This window comes from Eleutherodactylus coqui, chromosome 6, assembly GCF_035609145.1.
Source record: "Eleutherodactylus coqui strain aEleCoq1 chromosome 6, aEleCoq1.hap1, whole genome shotgun sequence".
Taxonomy (NCBI): Eukaryota; Metazoa; Chordata; class Amphibia; order Anura; family Eleutherodactylidae; genus Eleutherodactylus; species Eleutherodactylus coqui.
In genome coordinates, this window is record NC_089842.1 from 217724677 (window position 1) to 217743461 (window position 18785).

The 18785-nt window shown below is 46.0% G+C and overlaps 3 protein-coding genes across 3 annotated transcripts; all 3 read right to left on the bottom strand.

Moving 5' to 3' along the window:
- Positions 1-799: 799 nt before the first annotated feature.
- LOC136631596 (C-C chemokine receptor type 3-like) lies at positions 800-2226 on the bottom strand. The gene has a single exon (XM_066605881.1). It carries the CDS (start codon positions 2137-2139, stop codon positions 1078-1080), a length of 1062 nt encoding a protein of 353 aa, XP_066461978.1. The 5' UTR covers positions 2140-2226; the 3' UTR covers positions 800-1077.
- A 4811-nt stretch (positions 2227-7037) lies between these two features.
- On the bottom strand, positions 7038-8525 carry LOC136631597 (C-C chemokine receptor type 3-like). Its single transcript, XM_066605882.1, has one exon. It carries the CDS (start codon positions 8375-8377, stop codon positions 7316-7318), a length of 1062 nt encoding a protein of 353 aa, XP_066461979.1. The 5' UTR covers positions 8378-8525; the 3' UTR covers positions 7038-7315.
- Positions 8526-13275: 4750 nt separating this feature from the next.
- LOC136631598 (C-C chemokine receptor type 3-like) lies at positions 13276-14743 on the bottom strand. The gene has a single exon (XM_066605883.1). The coding sequence runs from the start codon at positions 14613-14615 to the stop codon at positions 13554-13556; it is 1062 nt and encodes a 353-aa protein (XP_066461980.1). The 5' UTR covers positions 14616-14743; the 3' UTR covers positions 13276-13553.
- Between the last annotated feature and the right edge of the window lie 4042 nt (positions 14744-18785).

Below are 18785 nucleotides of genomic sequence, written 5' to 3' on the forward strand. Positions count from 1 at the left end.
TATAATCGGCTGCGTTTACATTGAATTATAATCGTTCTGTCTAAAAGGGCCTTTAGGTTTGATGCAGTGGCTCATCAGAGAGTATCCGACATGATGAGATTAGATACAGAGCTCAGCAGACAGTATCACACATGAGAAGATTAGATACACAGCTGAGCATGCAGAATCATACATGATAGAATTAATATAGTGGCACAGCAAATAGTGTCACACACCATTGGCTTAGATACAGCATATCTCTTAAATAGTATGAGATTATATAAACAGTTAGGATTAGATACACGGCTCAGCAGACAGTATCACACAATTGGATTAGATACACAACTCAGCACACAGTACCAGACAGGAAAGGATTAGACACACGGCTCAGCAGACAGTACCAGACAGGAGAGGATTAGATACACGACTCAGCAGACAATATCACACAAAATAGAATTAGATACACATCTAAGCAGACAGTATCACACAGGATAGGATTAGATACACCGCTCAGCAAACAGTATCACATAGGATAGGATGAGTTATACAGTTTAGGAGACAGCATTACACAGGATGGGATTAGATACACAGCTCAACAGACAGTATCACACAGGATAGGATTAGATACACAGCTCAGCAGACAGTATCACACAGGATAGGATTAGATACACGGCTCTGTGGACAGTATCACACCGTATAGGATTAGATACACATCTCAGCAAGCACTGTATTACCTACTAGAATTAGATTCACAAATTAGCAAACAGTATCACACCTGCTAGGCTTAGATACCCTGATCACAATAAGCAGAGGAGTGGTCTTAGTTTTGTGAATTTATTGGCTGATCACTACTAGTAAGCATTGCTGCGGGATATGTGATACATACAATATAATCTCTATTGTTCTCTCCCCGGATGCGTCCTCGGTCGGTACGTCCTTACTAGCTGGCGCTGGAGATGTTTCCGCGGATCAACAGAGGAGGACGCATCTGAAGAAAAACCACAATACTGAGCGGGTCCTTTATACGCCCCTGTCCATCATGCCCCCCATGTATATAAAGCATAGCGTTGCAGTCATCGGAGAGCAGCGAGGTCCGCCTCACTCATAGATGGTCTGTGGGGAGTACTCGCTCATCTTGCTGCTTAGGCTGGACGGCCGGTACCTGGAGCCGCACATGGCCCATCTCCCCAGCATCAGGGACAGGTGTTCCCGGAACTTGGTTCCTACAAATGTGTAGAAGAACGGGTTGATGCAGCAGTGGAAGTAGGCGATGTTGCGGCAAATAAAAAACGCATAGTCAATGGTTTCATCGCAGTCTTCATCGATGAAATCCCTGGAGATCTGCAAGGCCTTGATGAAAATGATGACGCTATATGGCGTCCAGCAGAGGAAGAATGCCACCACAATGAAGAAGATCAGCTTGGTTGCTTTGTGTTTGTCGTGCATCTTCGAAAAGTGCAGCTTGATGATGATCATCGTGTAACAGTACAGGATGATGATAAGCGGCAACACGTAGAACATAACCAGCTGCTGATAGTAGCCCACGAGCTTCCAGGTATTCATCTCATCCAAAGCGTACCCCATCTCCTCGCATAGAGTCATCTCATAAAATGTGTCCCATCTTGTCCTATACAGCTTGAACTTGGGGATAGTGGATAAGAAGCTGATGGCCCAAACCGTGCCGCTGACCGTGTAGACGTAGAAAGTGTTCCTGGTCCTGGTAGCATAAATGGCATGGACGATCGCCATGTAGCGGTCCACCGTCATCATGGTCAAGAACAAGATAGAGCTGTAGAAGCCAATGTAAAACATAGAGGCCAACATCCTGCAAGATGTCATCCCGAATATCCACTGATCGCTGTGGTAGTAACCCCAGAAGGGTAGCGGGAGGGTGAACAACAAGTCTGAGAGTACCAGGTTGAGGATGAAGAAGTTAGTCACCGTCTTAATGTTCTCAAACTTCAGAAGAAGGTATAAGATGAGGCCGTTACCCAAAACACTCAGCATGAAGACCAGGTAGAAGAAGACAGGCACCACCGAAGCCCCAAAATTCTTGCTGTCCATTTTATTGCAAAAGATGGCGGGTCCTTGGTCATAGTCGGGGGTCATGAAGGTGGTGGACAGTGCAGAAGAGTTGTCCATCTGCCCCTGGTCTGACATCGTAGCCACCAAAGACACTGCCGATAACACGAAGAACCTCTCAAGACTCCTGGAGAAGTAGAAATTGTCTTCTGCCTCTCCGCAGGGCTCAGTTCAGGAAATACAATCATCCAGTCCACGGCGGAGGGCAATGGTGATGATGATGAGCAATGGGCATTTTGCAATGTGCAGTGTAAGGTGTAGAGCGCTGATTCCTCTAGACCTGCAGGAAACATGTTGTACAGAGGCCACAGTTTGTGCAACTTCTAATAGAAAATAAAAATCACATAAATAGCTCCAGATAAACAGAGATTTTGTAATCTTGACAGGAGCGCGGTGAAACGTCTCAAACCAGCGGCCGCAGATGGAGCAGACGATGTCAGTACATGGACCGCATAGAGGAACCCGGTTCTGGAGCATTTGGCACACACATTGTGATGATAGTTGAACACAGAAGGTTTCAGCAGTGAAGAGAGCATTCAAGCTTTAGACATAGAGGGTCGCAAAGAGACATCAATCAGCTCAGGATTCCCAGTGCCAATCGGCGCAATGTGACTATGAGGACCACCTTAGTTTATTGCCGGAACTATAATAATATGGGACATAAATGGCCGGTGTTCAACCTCAGGATTAGGGTTGCTGGCCGGTAAAAAATAAATACCAGCACCAGCCTTTAGACTTAGTTACTTGCTGAGCCGGTGAGTTACCAGCCGTTTGGGAGCCCCAAGGCTCCAAACAGGCTCTGCTCTCTCCGTGGGCCTGAACACCATGAAGACTTCTTCTAGCAGTGACTCATCTCTTGAAACTCTCCCCATCCTAGAGCTTACCTTAATGCTCCTCCTTCACACTTCTTGCCCATCACAAAATAATAATGCCCCACTCTGACCCAACAGTAATAACCCCCTATGTTCACCACCAGTAATAAGCTTCTCTGTTCATCTTCCGTCCAGGTCCCATCTTCTGCTCTCTGATTCCTCTGACTCAGTAATGGAGAACGTAGTAGGATGGAAGATGCCCTCTGTACAGGTTGGGCACCGTGTGGTAGAGACCTGGTGATTAAACCAGTCATAACTGCAGGGGAAGTCAGGTCAGTCAGATTCCCTTTTGTCCTTACTCCTTTCTCCATGGTTCAACTGTGTTCCTGTCCAATGGACGTCGGAGAACAAAATAATTCAATGAATGGCTGAGTTCTGCTTGTGACTGGCCAATCAGATACAGCTCTTTCAGCAGGCGGGGATTTTAAATCCCCGCCTGATGAATGACCTTCAGAGCAGTGCAGGGAGAAGATGGCTACACGTGGCTGAGCCTATTGTCCCCTCCCCCACTGTTATTATGTGTCTGTGTCTTTATAGATAACAGAAGTGAAGATTACTCATTTCCTCTCCGCAGATGGATCAGAGAGGACTGAGGGTGGAGTTCTCCTTTAATTGTACACAACAGGACAGCATAAACAGGGGGCGGGGCTGTGACCACCTACTCAAAAATCAGGTGGCTGTCACCTTCACCTGATGCAGAGACAACCTCCTAATGCTCCATATAGAAGAAACGATTATTGTTCAGAAAATCGTTCAAATGAGCGAAACTGAATGATAAATGTTCAGTTTAAATGCGGCCAACGACTGAACTATGAACAAGAATCGTGCGCTTTACGGTCGTCGTTCAGTTTCAGCCAACTTTAAAAAAAAAAACAGTGCCGCTTCGTGCTGTTTAAACACTGAACAATAAGTGAGCGATTTCAACAAGAATCCTGCAGTCTACAAATGCTGCCCGAGCGCGGATGAGCTGGTGATGATGTCATCGGATCGTTCACTTGAGCAAATGAGAATCGCATTACTGCAACGAATCTGCCACGTGCGAACGAAAGCCAAGTGAGGAGAATAGAGATATGAAATCGGAAACCTACAGATACCTGATCTGTAATTAGCAGTAACCAACTAATGATGATATCTGTATCCTGTATCCAGAAATAGGAGCAAATGCAGCACCAAATACATGTCGCTAACACATAGAGATAACATCATGGTTATTCAGCAGACACTATCACACATCTATTTACACTGTAATATGAGAACGCTCTAACTATATATACTATATCAGCTGTCAATACATAGATCTCTCCCATCATCTATTTATACCTAGGACAAGGTAACAAGGTGGCGCTCTAATAACTATGTATAATATAATAGGGGTCAATACAGAGATCTCTCCCACCATCTATTATACCCAGAATTGTAACAATTGGGCGCTCTAATAACTATGTATAGATATATCAGGGGTCAGTACAGAGATCTCTCCCATCATCTATTTATACCCAGGACTGTAACAAGGGGGCGTTCTAATAACTATGTATAGATATATCAGGGGTCAGTACAGAGATCTCTCCCATCATCTATTTATACCCAGGACTTAACAAGGGGGCGCTCTAATAACTATGTATAGATATATCAGGGGTCAGTACAGAGATCTCTCCCATCATCTATTATACCTAGGACTGTAACAAGGGGGCGCTCTAATAACTATGTATAAATAGATCAGGGGACAACACAGAGATGTCTCCCATCATCTATTTATACACAGGACTGTAACAAGGGGGGCCCTAATAACAATGTATAAGTATATTAGGGGTCAAAACAGAGATCTCTCCCATCATCTATTTATATCCAGGACTTAACAAGGGGGCACTCTAATAACTACGTATAGATATATCAGGGGTCAGTACAGAAATCTCTCCCATCATCTATTTATACCCAGGACTTAACAAGGGGTGCTTTAATAACTATGTATAAATATATTATAGAATGGTAGATTCGAAGGGACCTCTGTGTGCTCAGTGCAGAATCACTAAATCATCCCAGACAGATATTTGTCCAGGCTCTATTTGAAGACCTCCATTGAAGGAGAAGTCACCACCGGTACTGTTGTATCATGTCGCCACCCGAAGTTAGGGATGGTAACATAATTCACCTGAGTTGACGCCCCAAGTTAGTGATTGGCTGTCCCCACGGGGCTCTCGGCTGTGATGTGCTGTGCAGACTGTCCTCCCCCCTAGCAACCCCGCAGCCGGCAACACTGTTTTCCCCCCTGCTGTAGCAGCAAGATCACCCCGACGCCGGCCACATTGTCCTCCCCCCTGCTGTAGCGGCAAGATGCGGCTGCTGAGGTGCGGCCGCTCCCCAGTGCCAGTGACAGCTGCTGAAGGGAGCGGAGGCAAGGGAGCAGAGTTGCCGTCAGCAGCCGAATCCTATGAAAGTGCGGAGAGCGTTAGAACTGCCTCATCGAGTACACTGAGTGGCGCTACAGCACGGGGGCAAGACAGTGTTGCAGGCAGCGGTGTGGCCAGAGAGGAGGATGACAGTGTTGCCGGCGGTGGAGCACCGATCTGTGTCTGCACGGCACTTCAGAGCCGAGAGGGCAGCAGGGATAGGCAACGGAATCAGACTGTATTGATTTTTGGCTGGCTGTGAGGGTTAGGGTTAGCTTTCCTGTAGGCTTAGATTATTAGCTCTACATGCTTCTAACCCTCCAGGCCAGCCAAAAATTAATACAGATGCTGCTAGGACCTTCAAGAATTCAGTCAATCGGGAGCTAGGAGTGTGCACAGGGGTGTTCCTCCGTGCAAGCTCTGTCAAACCCCTAGCTTCCGGTGGCATCAAGGTACAACAGTACCCTCACCACCATCCGTGGTAACCTGTTCCACTTTTGATCACCCTACCTGTCTAGTATCTAATTTGTGTGTCCTCCCTTTCAGTTTCATCCCATTGCTTTTAGTCTTTCATTGCGCAAATGAGAATAGGGCTGATCCCTCTGCACTGTGACAGCCCTTCAGATATTTGTAGACAGCTATTAAGTCTCCTCTAAGCCTTCATATCATATCAGGGGTCAGTACAGAGATCCCTCCCATCATCAATTATACGCAGGACTGTAACAAGGGGGCGCTCTAATAACTATGTATAGATATATCAGGGGACAATACAGAGATCTATCTCATCATCAATTATACCTAGGACTGTAACAAGGGGGTGCTATAATAAGTATGTGTAATATATCAGGAGTCGGTACAGAGATCTCTCCTATCATCAGTGAAAAGTGTCCTTCATGGTCGGCTGCGTTTACATTGAATTATAATCGGCTGCGTTTACATTGAATTATAATCGTTCTGTCTAAAAGGGCCTTTAGGTTTGATGCAGTGGCTCATCAGAGAGTATCCGACATGATGAGATTAGATACAGAGCTCAGCAGACAGTATCACACATGAGAAGATTAGATACACAGCTGAGCATGCAGAATCATACATGATAGAATTAATATAGTGGCACAGCAAATAGTGTCACACACCATTGGCTTAGATACAGCATATCTCTTAAATAGTATGAGATTATATAAACAGTTAGGATTAGATACACGGCTCAGCAGACAGTATCACACAATTGGATTAGATACACAACTCAGCACACAGTACCAGACAGGAAAGGATTAGACACACGGCTCAGCAGACAGTACCAGACAGGAGAGGATTAGATACACGACTCAGCAGACAATATCACACAAAATAGAATTAGATACACATCTAAGCAGACAGTATCACACAGGATAGGATTAGATACACCGCTCAGCAAACAGTATCACATAGGATAGGATGAGTTATACAGTTTAGGAGACAGCATTACACAGGATGGGATTAGATACACAGCTCAACAGACAGTATCACACAGGATAGGATTAGATACACAGCTCAGCAGACAGTATCACACAGGATAGGATTAGATACACGGCTCTGTGGACAGTATCACACCGTATAGGATTAGATACACATCTCAGCAAGCACTGTATTACCTACTAGAATTAGATTCACAAATTAGCAAACAGTATCACACCTGCTAGGCTTAGATACCCTGATCACAATAAGCAGAGGAGTGGTCTTAGTTTTGTGAATTTATTGGCTGATCACTACTAGTAAGCATTGCTGCGGGATATGTGATACATACAATATAATCTCTATTGTTCTCTCCCCGGATGCGTCCTCGGTCGGTACGTCCTTACTAGCTGGCGCTGGAGATGTTTCCGCGGATCAACAGAGGAGGACGCATCTGAAGAAAAACCACAATACTGAGCGGGTCCTTTATACGCCCCTGTCCATCATGCCCCCCATGTATATAAAGCATAGCGTTGCAGTCATCGGAGAGCAGCGAGGTCCGCCTCACTCATAGATGGTCTGTGGGGAGTACTCGCTCATCTTGCTGCTTAGGCTGGACGGCCGGTACCTGGAGCCGCACATGGCCCATCTCCCCAGCATCAGGGACAGGTGTTCCCGGAACTTGGTTCCTACAAATGTGTAGAAGAACGGGTTGATGCAGCAGTGGAAGTAGGCGATGTTGCGGCAAATAAAAAACGCATAGTCAATGGTTTCATCGCAGTCTTCATCGATGAAATCCCTGGAGATCTGCAAGGCCTTGATGAAAATGATGACGCTATATGGCGTCCAGCAGAGGAAGAATGCCACCACAATGAAGAAGATCAGCTTGGTTGCTTTGTGTTTGTCGTGCATCTTCGAAAAGTGCAGCTTGATGATGATCATCGTGTAACAGTACAGGATGATGATAAGCGGCAACACGTAGAACATAACCAGCTGCTGATAGTAGCCCACGAGCTTCCAGGTATTCATCTCATCCAAAGCGTACCCCATCTCCTCGCATAGAGTCATCTCATAAAATGTGTCCCATCTTGTCCTATACAGCTTGAACTTGGGGATAGTGGATAAGAAGCTGATGGCCCAAACCGTGCCGCTGACCGTGTAGACGTAGAAAGTGTTCCTGGTCCTGGTAGCATAAATGGCATGGACGATCGCCATGTAGCGGTCCACCGTCATCATGGTCAAGAACAAGATAGAGCTGTAGAAGCCAATGTAAAACATAGAGGCCAACATCCTGCAAGATGTCATCCCGAATATCCACTGATCGCTGTGGTAGTAACCCCAGAAGGGTAGCGGGAGGGTGAACAACAAGTCTGAGAGTACCAGGTTGAGGATGAAGAAGTTAGTCACCGTCTTAATGTTCTCAAACTTCAGAAGAAGGTATAAGATGAGGCCGTTACCCAAAACACTCAGCATGAAGACCAGGTAGAAGAAGACAGGCACCACCGAAGCCCCAAAATTCTTGCTGTCCATTTTATTGCAAAAGATGGCGGGTCCTTGGTCATAGTCGGGGGTCATGAAGGTGGTGGACAGTGCAGAAGAGTTGTCCATCTGCCCCTGGTCTGACATCGTAGCCACCAAAGACACTGCCGATAACACGAAGAACCTCTCAAGACTCCTGGAGAAGTAGAAATTGTCTTCTGCCTCTCCGCAGGGCTCAGTTCAGGAAATACAATCATCCAGTCCACGGCGGAGGGCAATGGTGATGATGATGAGCAATGGGCATTTCGCAATGTGCAGTGTAAGGTGTAGAGCGCTGATTCCTCTAGACCTGCAGGAAACATGTTGTACAGAGGCCACAGTTTGTGCAACTTCTAATAGAAAATAAAAATCACATAAATAGCTCCAGATAAACAGAGATTTTGTAATCTTGGCAGGAGCGCGGTGAAACGTCTCAAACCAGCGGCCGCAGATGGAGCAGACGATGTCAGTACATGGACCGCATAGAGGAACCCGGTTCTGGAGCATTTGGCACACACATTGTGATGATAGTTGAACACAGAAGGTTTCAGCAGTGAAGAGAGCATTCAAGCTTTAGACATAGAGGGTCGCAAAGAGACATCAATCAGCTCAGGATTCCCAGTGCCAATCGGCGCAATGTGACTATGAGGACCACCTTAGTTTATTGCCGGAACTATAATAATATGGGACATAAATGGCCGGTGTTCAACCTCAGGATTAGGGTTGCTGGCCGGTAAAAAATAAATACCAGCACCAGCCTTTAGACTTAGTTACTTGCTGAGCCGGTGAGTTACCAGCCGTTTGGGAGCCCCAAGGCTCCAAACAGGCTCTGCTCTCTCCGTGGGCCTGAACACCATGAAGACTTCTTCTAGCAGTGACTCATCTCTTGAAACTCTCCCCATCCTAGAGCTTACCTTAATGCTCCTCCTTCACACTTCTTGCCCATCACAAAATAATAATGCCCCACTCTGACCCAACAGTAATAACCCCCTATGTTCACCACCAGTAATAAGCTTCTCTGTTCATCTTCCGTCCAGGTCCCATCTTCTGCTCTCTGATTCCTCTGACTCAGTAATGGAGAACGTAGTAGGATGGAAGATGCCCTCTGTACAGGTTGGGCACCGTGTGGTAGAGACCTGGTGATTAAACCAGTCATAACTGCAGGGGAAGTCAGGTCAGTCAGATTCCCTTTTGTCCTTACTCCTTTCTCCATGGTTCAACTGTGTTCCTGTCCAATGGACGTCGGAGAACAAAATAATTCAATGAATGGCTGAGTTCTGCTTGTGACTGGCCAATCAGATACAGCTCTTTCAGCAGGCGGGGATTTTAAATCCCCGCCTGATGAATGACCTTCAGAGCAGTGCAGGGAGAAGATGGCTACACGTGGCTGAGCCTATTGTCCCCTCCCCCACTGTTATTATGTGTCTGTGTCTTTATAGATAACAGAAGTGAAGATTACTCATTTCCTCTCCGCAGATGGATCAGAGAGGACTGAGGGTGGAGTTCTCCTTTAATTGTACACAACAGGACAGCATAAACAGGGGGCGGGGCTGTGACCACCTACTCAAAAATCAGGTGGCTGTCACCTTCACCTGATGCAGAGACAACCTCCTAATGCTCCATATAGAAGAAACGATTATTGTTCAGAAAATCGTTCAAATGAGCGAAACTGAATGATAAATGTTCAGTTTAAATGCGGCCAACGACTGAACTATGAACAAGAATCGTGCGCTTTACGGTCGTCGTTCAGTTTCAGCCAACTTTAAAAAAAAAAACAGTGCCGCTTCGTGCTGTTTAAACACTGAACAATAAGTGAGCGATTTCAACAAGAATCCTGCAGTCTACAAATGCTGCCCGAGCGCGGATGAGCTGGTGATGATGTCATCGGATCGTTCACTTGAGCAAATGAGAATCGCATTACTGCAACGAATCTGCCACGTGCGAACGAAAGCCAAGTGAGGAGAATAGAGATATGAAATCGGAAACCTACAGATACCTGATCTGTAATTAGCAGTAACCAACTAATGATGATATCTGTATCCTGTATCCAGAAATAGGAGCAAATGCAGCACCAAATACATGTCGCTAACACATAGAGATAACATCATGGTTATTCAGCAGACACTATCACACATCTATTTACACTGTAATATGAGAACGCTCTAACTATATATACTATATCAGCTGTCAATACATAGATCTCTCCCATCATCTATTTATACCTAGGACAAGGTAACAAGGTGGCGCTCTAATAACTATGTATAATATAATAGGGGTCAATACAGAGATCTCTCCCACCATCTATTATACCCAGAATTGTAACAATTGGGCGCTCTAATAACTATGTATAGATATATCAGGGGTCAGTACAGAGATCTCTCCCATCATCTATTTATACCCAGGACTGTAACAAGGGGGCGTTCTAATAACTATGTATAGATATATCAGGGGTCAGTACAGAGATCTCTCCCATCATCTATTTATACCCAGGACTTAACAAGGGGGCGCTCTAATAACTATGTATAGATATATCAGGGGTCAGTACAGAGATCTCTCCCATCATCTATTATACCTAGGACTGTAACAAGGGGGCGCTCTAATAACTATGTATAAATAGATCAGGGGACAACACAGAGATGTCTCCCATCATCTATTTATACACAGGACTGTAACAAGGGGGGCCCTAATAACAATGTATAAGTATATTAGGGGTCAAAACAGAGATCTCTCCCATCATCTATTTATATCCAGGACTTAACAAGGGGGCACTCTAATAACTACGTATAGATATATCAGGGGTCAGTACAGAAATCTCTCCCATCATCTATTTATACCCAGGACTTAACAAGGGGTGCTTTAATAACTATGTATAAATATATTATAGAATGGTAGATTCGAAGGGACCTCTGTGTGCTCAGTGCAGAATCACTAAATCATCCCAGACAGATATTTGTCCAGGCTCTATTTGAAGACCTCCATTGAAGGAGAAGTCACCACCGGTACTGTTGTATTATGTCGCCACCCGAAGTTAGGGATGGTAACATAATTCACCTGAGTTGACGCCCCAAGTTAGTGATTGGCTGTCCCCACGGGGCTCTCGGCTGTGATGTGCTGTGCAGACTGTCCTCCCCCCTAGCAACCCCGCAGCCGGCAACACTGTTTTCCCCCCTGCTGTAGCAGCAAGATCACCCCGACGCCGGCCACATTGTCCTCCCCCCTGCTGTAGCGGCAAGATGCGGCTGCTGAGGTGCGGCCGCTCCCCAGTGCCAGTGACAGCTGCTGAAGGGAGCGGAGGCAAGGGAGCAGAGTTGCCGTCAGCAGCCGAATCCTATGAAAGTGCGGAGAGCGTTAGAACTGCCTCATCGAGTACACTGAGTGGCGCTACAGCACGGGGGCAAGACAGTGTTGCAGGCAGCGGTGTGGCCAGAGAGGAGGATGACAGTGTTGCCGGCGGTGGAGCACCGATCTGTGTCTGCACGGCACTTCAGAGCCGAGAGGGCAGCAGGGATAGGCAACGGAATCAGACTGTATTGATTTTTGGCTGGCTGTGAGGGTTAGGGTTAGCTTTCCTGTAGGCTTAGATTATTAGCTCTACATGCTTCTAACCCTCCAGGCCAGCCAAAAATTAATACAGATGCTGCTAGGACCTTCAAGAATTCAGTCAATCGGGAGCTAGGAGTGTGCACAGGGGTGTTCCTCCGTGCAAGCTCTGTCAAACCCCTAGCTTCCGGTGGCATCAAGGTACAACAGTACCCTCACCACCATCCGTGGTAACCTGTTCCACTTTTGATCACCCTACCTGTCTAGTATCTAATTTGTGTGTCCTCCCTTTCAGTTTCATCCCATTGCTTTTAGTCTTTCATTGCGCAAATGAGAATAGGGCTGATCCCTCTGCACTGTGACAGCCCTTCAGATATTTGTAGACAGCTATTAAGTCTCCTCTAAGCCTTCATATCATATCAGGGGTCAGTACAGAGATCCCTCCCATCATCAATTATACGCAGGACTGTAACAAGGGGGCGCTCTAATAACTATGTATAGATATATCAGGGGACAATACAGAGATCTATCTCATCATCAATTATACCTAGGACTGTAACAAGGGGGTGCTATAATAAGTATGTGTAATATATCAGGAGTCGGTACAGAGATCTCTCCTATCATCAGTGAAAAGTGTCCTTCATGGTCGGCTGCGTTTACATTGAATTATAATCGGCTGCGTTTACATTGAATTATAATCGTTCTGTCTAAAAGGGCCTTTAGGTTTGATGCAGTGGCTCATCAGAGAGTATCCGACATGATGAGATTAGATACAGAGCTCAGCAGACAGTATCACACATGAGAAGATTAGATACACAGCTGAGCATGCAGAATCATACATGATAGAATTAATATAGTGGCACAGCAAATAGTGTCACACACCATTGGCTTAGATACAGCATATCTCTTAAATAGTATGAGATTATATAAACAGTTAGGATTAGATACACGGCTCAGCAGACAGTATCACACAATTGGATTAGATACACAACTCAGCACACAGTACCAGACAGGAAAGGATTAGACACACGGCTCAGCAGACAGTACCAGACAGGAGAGGATTAGATACACGACTCAGCAGACAATATCACACAAAATAGAATTAGATACACATCTAAGCAGACAGTATCACACAGGATAGGATTAGATACACCGCTCAGCAAACAGTATCACATAGGATAGGATGAGTTATACAGTTTAGGAGACAGCATTACACAGGATGGGATTAGATACACAGCTCAACAGACAGTATCACACAGGATAGGATTAGATACACAGCTCAGCAGACAGTATCACACAGGATAGGATTAGATACACGGCTCTGTGGACAGTATCACACCGTATAGGATTAGATACACATCTCAGCAAGCACTGTATTACCTACTAGAATTAGATTCACAAATTAGCAAACAGTATCACACCTGCTAGGCTTAGATACCCTGATCACAATAAGCAGAGGAGTGGTCTTAGTTTTGTGAATTTATTGGCTGATCACTACTAGTAAGCATTGCTGCGGGATATGTGATACATACAATATAATCTCTATTGTTCTCTCCCCGGATGCGTCCTCGGTCGGTACGTCCTTACTAGCTGGCGCTGGAGATGTTTCCGCGGATCAACAGAGGAGGACGCATCTGAAGAAAAACCACAATACTGAGCGGGTCCTTTATACGCCCCTGTCCATCATGCCCCCCATGTATATAAAGCATAGCGTTGCAGTCATCGGAGAGCAGCGAGGTCCGCCTCACTCATAGATGGTCTGTGGGGAGTACTCGCTCATCTTGCTGCTTAGGCTGGACGGCCGGTACCTGGAGCCGCACATGGCCCATCTCCCCAGCATCAGGGACAGGTGTTCCCGGAACTTGGTTCCTACAAATGTGTAGAAGAACGGGTTGATGCAGCAGTGGAAGTAGGCGATGTTGCGGCAAATAAAAAACGCATAGTCAATGGTTTCATCGCAGTCTTCATCGATGAAATCCCTGGAGATCTGCAAGGCCTTGATGAAAATGATGACGCTATATGGCGTCCAGCAGAGGAAGAATGCCACCACAATGAAGAAGATCAGCTTGGTTGCTTTGTGTTTGTCGTGCATCTTCGAAAAGTGCAGCTTGATGATGATCATCGTGTAACAGTACAGGATGATGATAAGCGGCAACACGTAGAACATAACCAGCTGCTGATAGTAGCCCACGAGCTTCCAGGTATTCATCTCATCCAAAGCGTACCCCATCTCCTCGCATAGAGTCATCTCATAAAATGTGTCCCATCTTGTCCTATACAGCTTGAACTTGGGGATAGTGGATAAGAAGCTGATGGCCCAAACCGTGCCGCTGACCGTGTAGACGTAGAAAGTGTTCCTGGTCCTGGTAGCATAAATGGCATGGACGATCGCCATGTAGCGGTCCACCGTCATCATGGTCAAGAACAAGATAGAGCTGTAGAAGCCAATGTAAAACATAGAGGCCAACATCCTGCAAGATGTCATCCCGAATATCCACTGATCGCTGTGGTAGTAACCCCAGAAGGGTAGCGGGAGGGTGAACAACAAGTCTGAGAGTACCAGGTTGAGGATGAAGAAGTTAGTCACCGTCTTAATGTTCTCAAACTTCAGAAGAAGGTATAAGATGAGGCCGTTACCCAAAACACTCAGCATGAAGACCAGGTAGAAGAAGACAGGCACCACCGAAGCCCCAAAATTCTTGCTGTCCATTTTATTGCAAAAGATGGCGGGTCCTTGGTCATAGTCGGGGGTCATGAAGGTGGTGGACAGTGCAGAAGAGTTGTCCATCTGCCCCTGGTCTGACATCGTAGCCACCAAAGACACTGCCGATAACACGAAGAACCTCTCAAGACTCCTGGAGAAGTAGAAATTGTCTTCTGCCTCTCCGCAGGGCTCAGTTCAGGAAATACAATCATCCAGTCCACGGCGGAGGGCAATGGTGATGATGATGAGCAATGGGCATTTCGCAATGTGCAGTGTAAGGTGTAGAGCGCTGATTCCTCTAGACCTGCAGGAAACATGTTGTACAGAGGCCACAGTTTGTGCAACTTCTAATAGAAAATAAAAATCACATAAATAGCTCCAGATAAACAGAGATTTTGTAATCTTGACAGGAGCGCGGTGAAACGTCTCAAACCAGCGGCCGCAGATGGAGCAGACGATGTCAGTACATGGACCGCATAGAGGAACCCGGTTCTGGAGCATTTGGCACACACATTGTGATGATAGTTGAACACAGAAGGTTTCAGCAGTGAAGAGAGCATTCAAGCTTTAGACATAGAGGGTCGCAAAGAGACATCAATCAGCTCAGGATTCCCAGTGCCAATCGGCGCAATGTGACTATGAGGACCACCTTAGTTTATTGCCGGAACTATAATAATATGGGACATAAATGGCCGGTGTTCAACCTCAGGATTAGGGTTGCTGGCCGGTAAAAAATAAATACCAGCACCAGCCTTTAGACTTAGTTACTTGCTGAGCCGGTGAGTTACCAGCCGTTTGGGAGCCCCAAGGCTCCAAACAGGCTCTGCTCTCTCCGTGGGCCTGAACACCATGAAGACTTCTTCTAGCAGTGACTCATCTCTTGAAACTCTCCCCATCCTAGAGCTTACCTTAATGCTCCTCCTTCACACTTCTTGCCCATCACAAAATAATAATGCCCCACTCTGACCCAACAGTAATAACCCCCTATGTTCACCACCAGTAATAAGCTTCTCTGTTCATCTTCCGTCCAGGTCCCATCTTCTGCTCTCTGATTCCTCTGACTCAGTACTGAGAACGTAGTAGGATGGAAGATGCCCTCTGTACAGGTTGGGCACCGTGTGGTAGAGACCTGGTGATTAAACCAGTCATAACTGCAGGGGAAGTCAGGTCAGTCAGATTCCCTTTTGTCCTTACTCCTTTCTCCATGGTTCAACTGTGTTCCTGTCCAATGGACGTCGGAGAACAAAATAATTCAATGAATGGCTGAGTTCTGCTTGTGACTGGCCAATCAGATACAGCTCTTTCAGCAGGCGGGGATTTTAAATCCCCGCCTGATGAATGACCTTCAGAGCAGTGCAGGGAGAAGATGGCTACACGTGGCTGAGCCTATTGTCCCCTCCCCCACTGTTATTATGTGTCTGTGTCTTTATAGATAACAGAAGTGAAGATTACTCATTTCCTCTCCGCAGATGGATCAGAGAGGACTGAGGGTGGAGTTCTCCTTTAATTGTACACAACAGGACAGCATAAACAGGGGGCGGGGCTGTGACCACCTACTCAAAAATCAGGTGGCTGTCACCTTCACCTGATGCAGAGACAACCTCCTAATGCTCCATATAGAAGAAACGATTATTGTTCAGAAAATCGTTCAAATGAGCGAAACTGAATGATAAATGTTCAGTTTAAATGCGGCCAACGACTGAACTATGAACAAGAATCGTGCGCTTTACGGTCGTCGTTCAGTTTCAGCCAACTTTAAAAAAAAAAACAGTGCCGCTTCGTGCTGTTTAAACACTGAACAATAAGTGAGCGATTTCAACAAGAATCCTGCAGTCTACAAATGCTGCCCGAGCGCGGATGAGCTGGTGATGATGTCATCGGATCGTTCACTTGAGCAAATGAGAATCGCATTACTGCAACGAATCTGCCACGTGCGAACGAAAGCCAAGTGAGGAGAATAGAGATATGAAATCGGAAACCTACAGATACCTGATCTGTAATTAGCAGTAACCAACTAATGATGATATCTGTATCCTGTATCCAGAAATAGGAGCAAATGCAGCACCAAATACATGTCGCTAACACATAGAGATAACATCATGGTTATTCAGCAGACACTATCACACATCTATTTACACTGTAATATGAGAACGCTCTAACTATATATACTATATCAGCTGTCAATACATAGATCTCTCCCATCATCTATTTATACCTAGGACAAGGTAACAAGGTGGCGCTCTAATAACTATGTATAATATAATAGGGGTCAATACAGAGATCTCTCCCACCATCTATTATACCCAGAATTGTAACAATTGGGCGCTCTAATAACTATGTATAGATATATCAGGGGTCAGTACAGAGATCTCTCCCATCATCTATTTATACCCAGGACTGTAACAAGGGGGCGTTCTAATAACTATGTATAGATATATCAGGGGTCAGTACAGAGATCTCTCCCATCATCTATTTATACCCAGGACTTAACAAGGGGGCGCTCTAATAACTATGTATAGATATATCAGGGGTCAGTACAGAGATCTCTCCCATCATCTATTATACCTAGGACTGTAACAAGGGGGCGCTCTAATAACTATGTATAAATAGATCAGGGGACAACACAGAGATGTCTCCCATCATCTATTTATACACAGGACTGTAACAAGGGGGGCCCTAATAACAATGTATAAGTATATTAGGGGTCAAAACAGAGATCTCTCCCATCATCTATTTATATCCAGGACTTAACAAGGGGGCACTCTAATAACTACGTATAGATATATCAGGGGTCAGTACAGAAATCTCTCCCATCATCTATTTATACCCAGGACTTAACAAGGGGTGCTTTAATAACTATGTATAAATATATTATAGAATGGTAGATTCGAAGGGACCTCTGTGTGCTCAGTGCAGAATCACTAAATCATCCCAGACAGATATTTGTCCAGGCTCTATTTGAAGACCTCCATTGAAGGAGAAGTCACCACCGGTACTGTTGTATTATGTCGCCACCCGAAGTTAGGGATGGTAACATAATTCACCTGAGTTGACGCCCCAAGTTAGTGATTGGCTGTCCCCACGGGGCTCTCGGCTGTGATGTGCTGTGCAGACTGTCCTCCCCCCTAGCAACCCCGCAGCCGGCAACACTGTTTTCCCCCCTGCTGTAGCAGCAAGATCACCCCGACGCCGGCCACATTGTCCTCCCCCCTGCTGTAGCGGCAAGATGCGGCTGCTGAGGTGCGGCCGCTCCCCAGTGCCAGTGACAGCTGCTGAAGGGAGCGGAGGCAAGGGAGCAGAGTTGCCGTCAGCAGCCGAATCCTATGAAAGTGCGGAGAGCGTTAGAACTGCCTCATCGAGTACACTGAGTGGCGCTACAGCACGGGGGCAAGACAGTGTTGCAGGCAGCGGTGTGGCCAGAGAGGAGGATGACAGTGTTGCCGGCGGTGGAGCACCGATCTGTGTCTGCACGGCACTTCAGAGCCGAGAGGGCAGCAGGGATAGGCAACGGAATCAGACTGTATTGATTTTTGGCTGGCTGTGAGGGTTAGGGTTAGCTTTCCTGTAGGCTTAGATTATTAGCTCTACATGCTTCTAACCCTCCAGGCCAGCCAAAAATTAATACAGATGCTGCTAGGACCTTCAAGAATTCAGTCAATCGGGAGCTAGGAGTGTGCACAGGGGTGTTCCTCCGTGCAAGCTCTGTCAAACCCCTAGCTTCCGGTGGCATCAAGGTACAACAGTACCCTCACCACCATCCGTGGTAACCTGTTCCACTTTTGATCACCCTACCTGTCTAGTATCTAATTTGTGTGTCCTCCCTTTCAGTTTCATCCCATTGCTTTTAGTCTTTCATTGCGCAAATGAGAATAGGGCTGATCCCTCTGCACTGTGACAGCCCTTCAGATATTTGTAGACAGCTATTAAGTCTCCTCTAAGCCTTCATATCATATCAGGGGTCAGTACAGAGATCCCTCCCATCATCAATTATACGCAGGACTGTAACAAGGGGGCGCTCTAATAACTATGTATAGATATATCAGGGGACAATACAGAGATCTATCTCATCATCAATTATACCTAGGACTGTAACAAGGGGGTGCTATAATAAGTATGTGTAATATATCAGGAGTCGGTACAGAGATCTCTCCTATCATCAGTGAAAAGTGTCCTTCATGGTCGGCTGCGTTTACATTGAATTATAATCGGCTGCGTTTACATTGAATTATAATCGTTCTGTCTAAAAGGGCCTTTAGGTTTGATGCAGTGGCT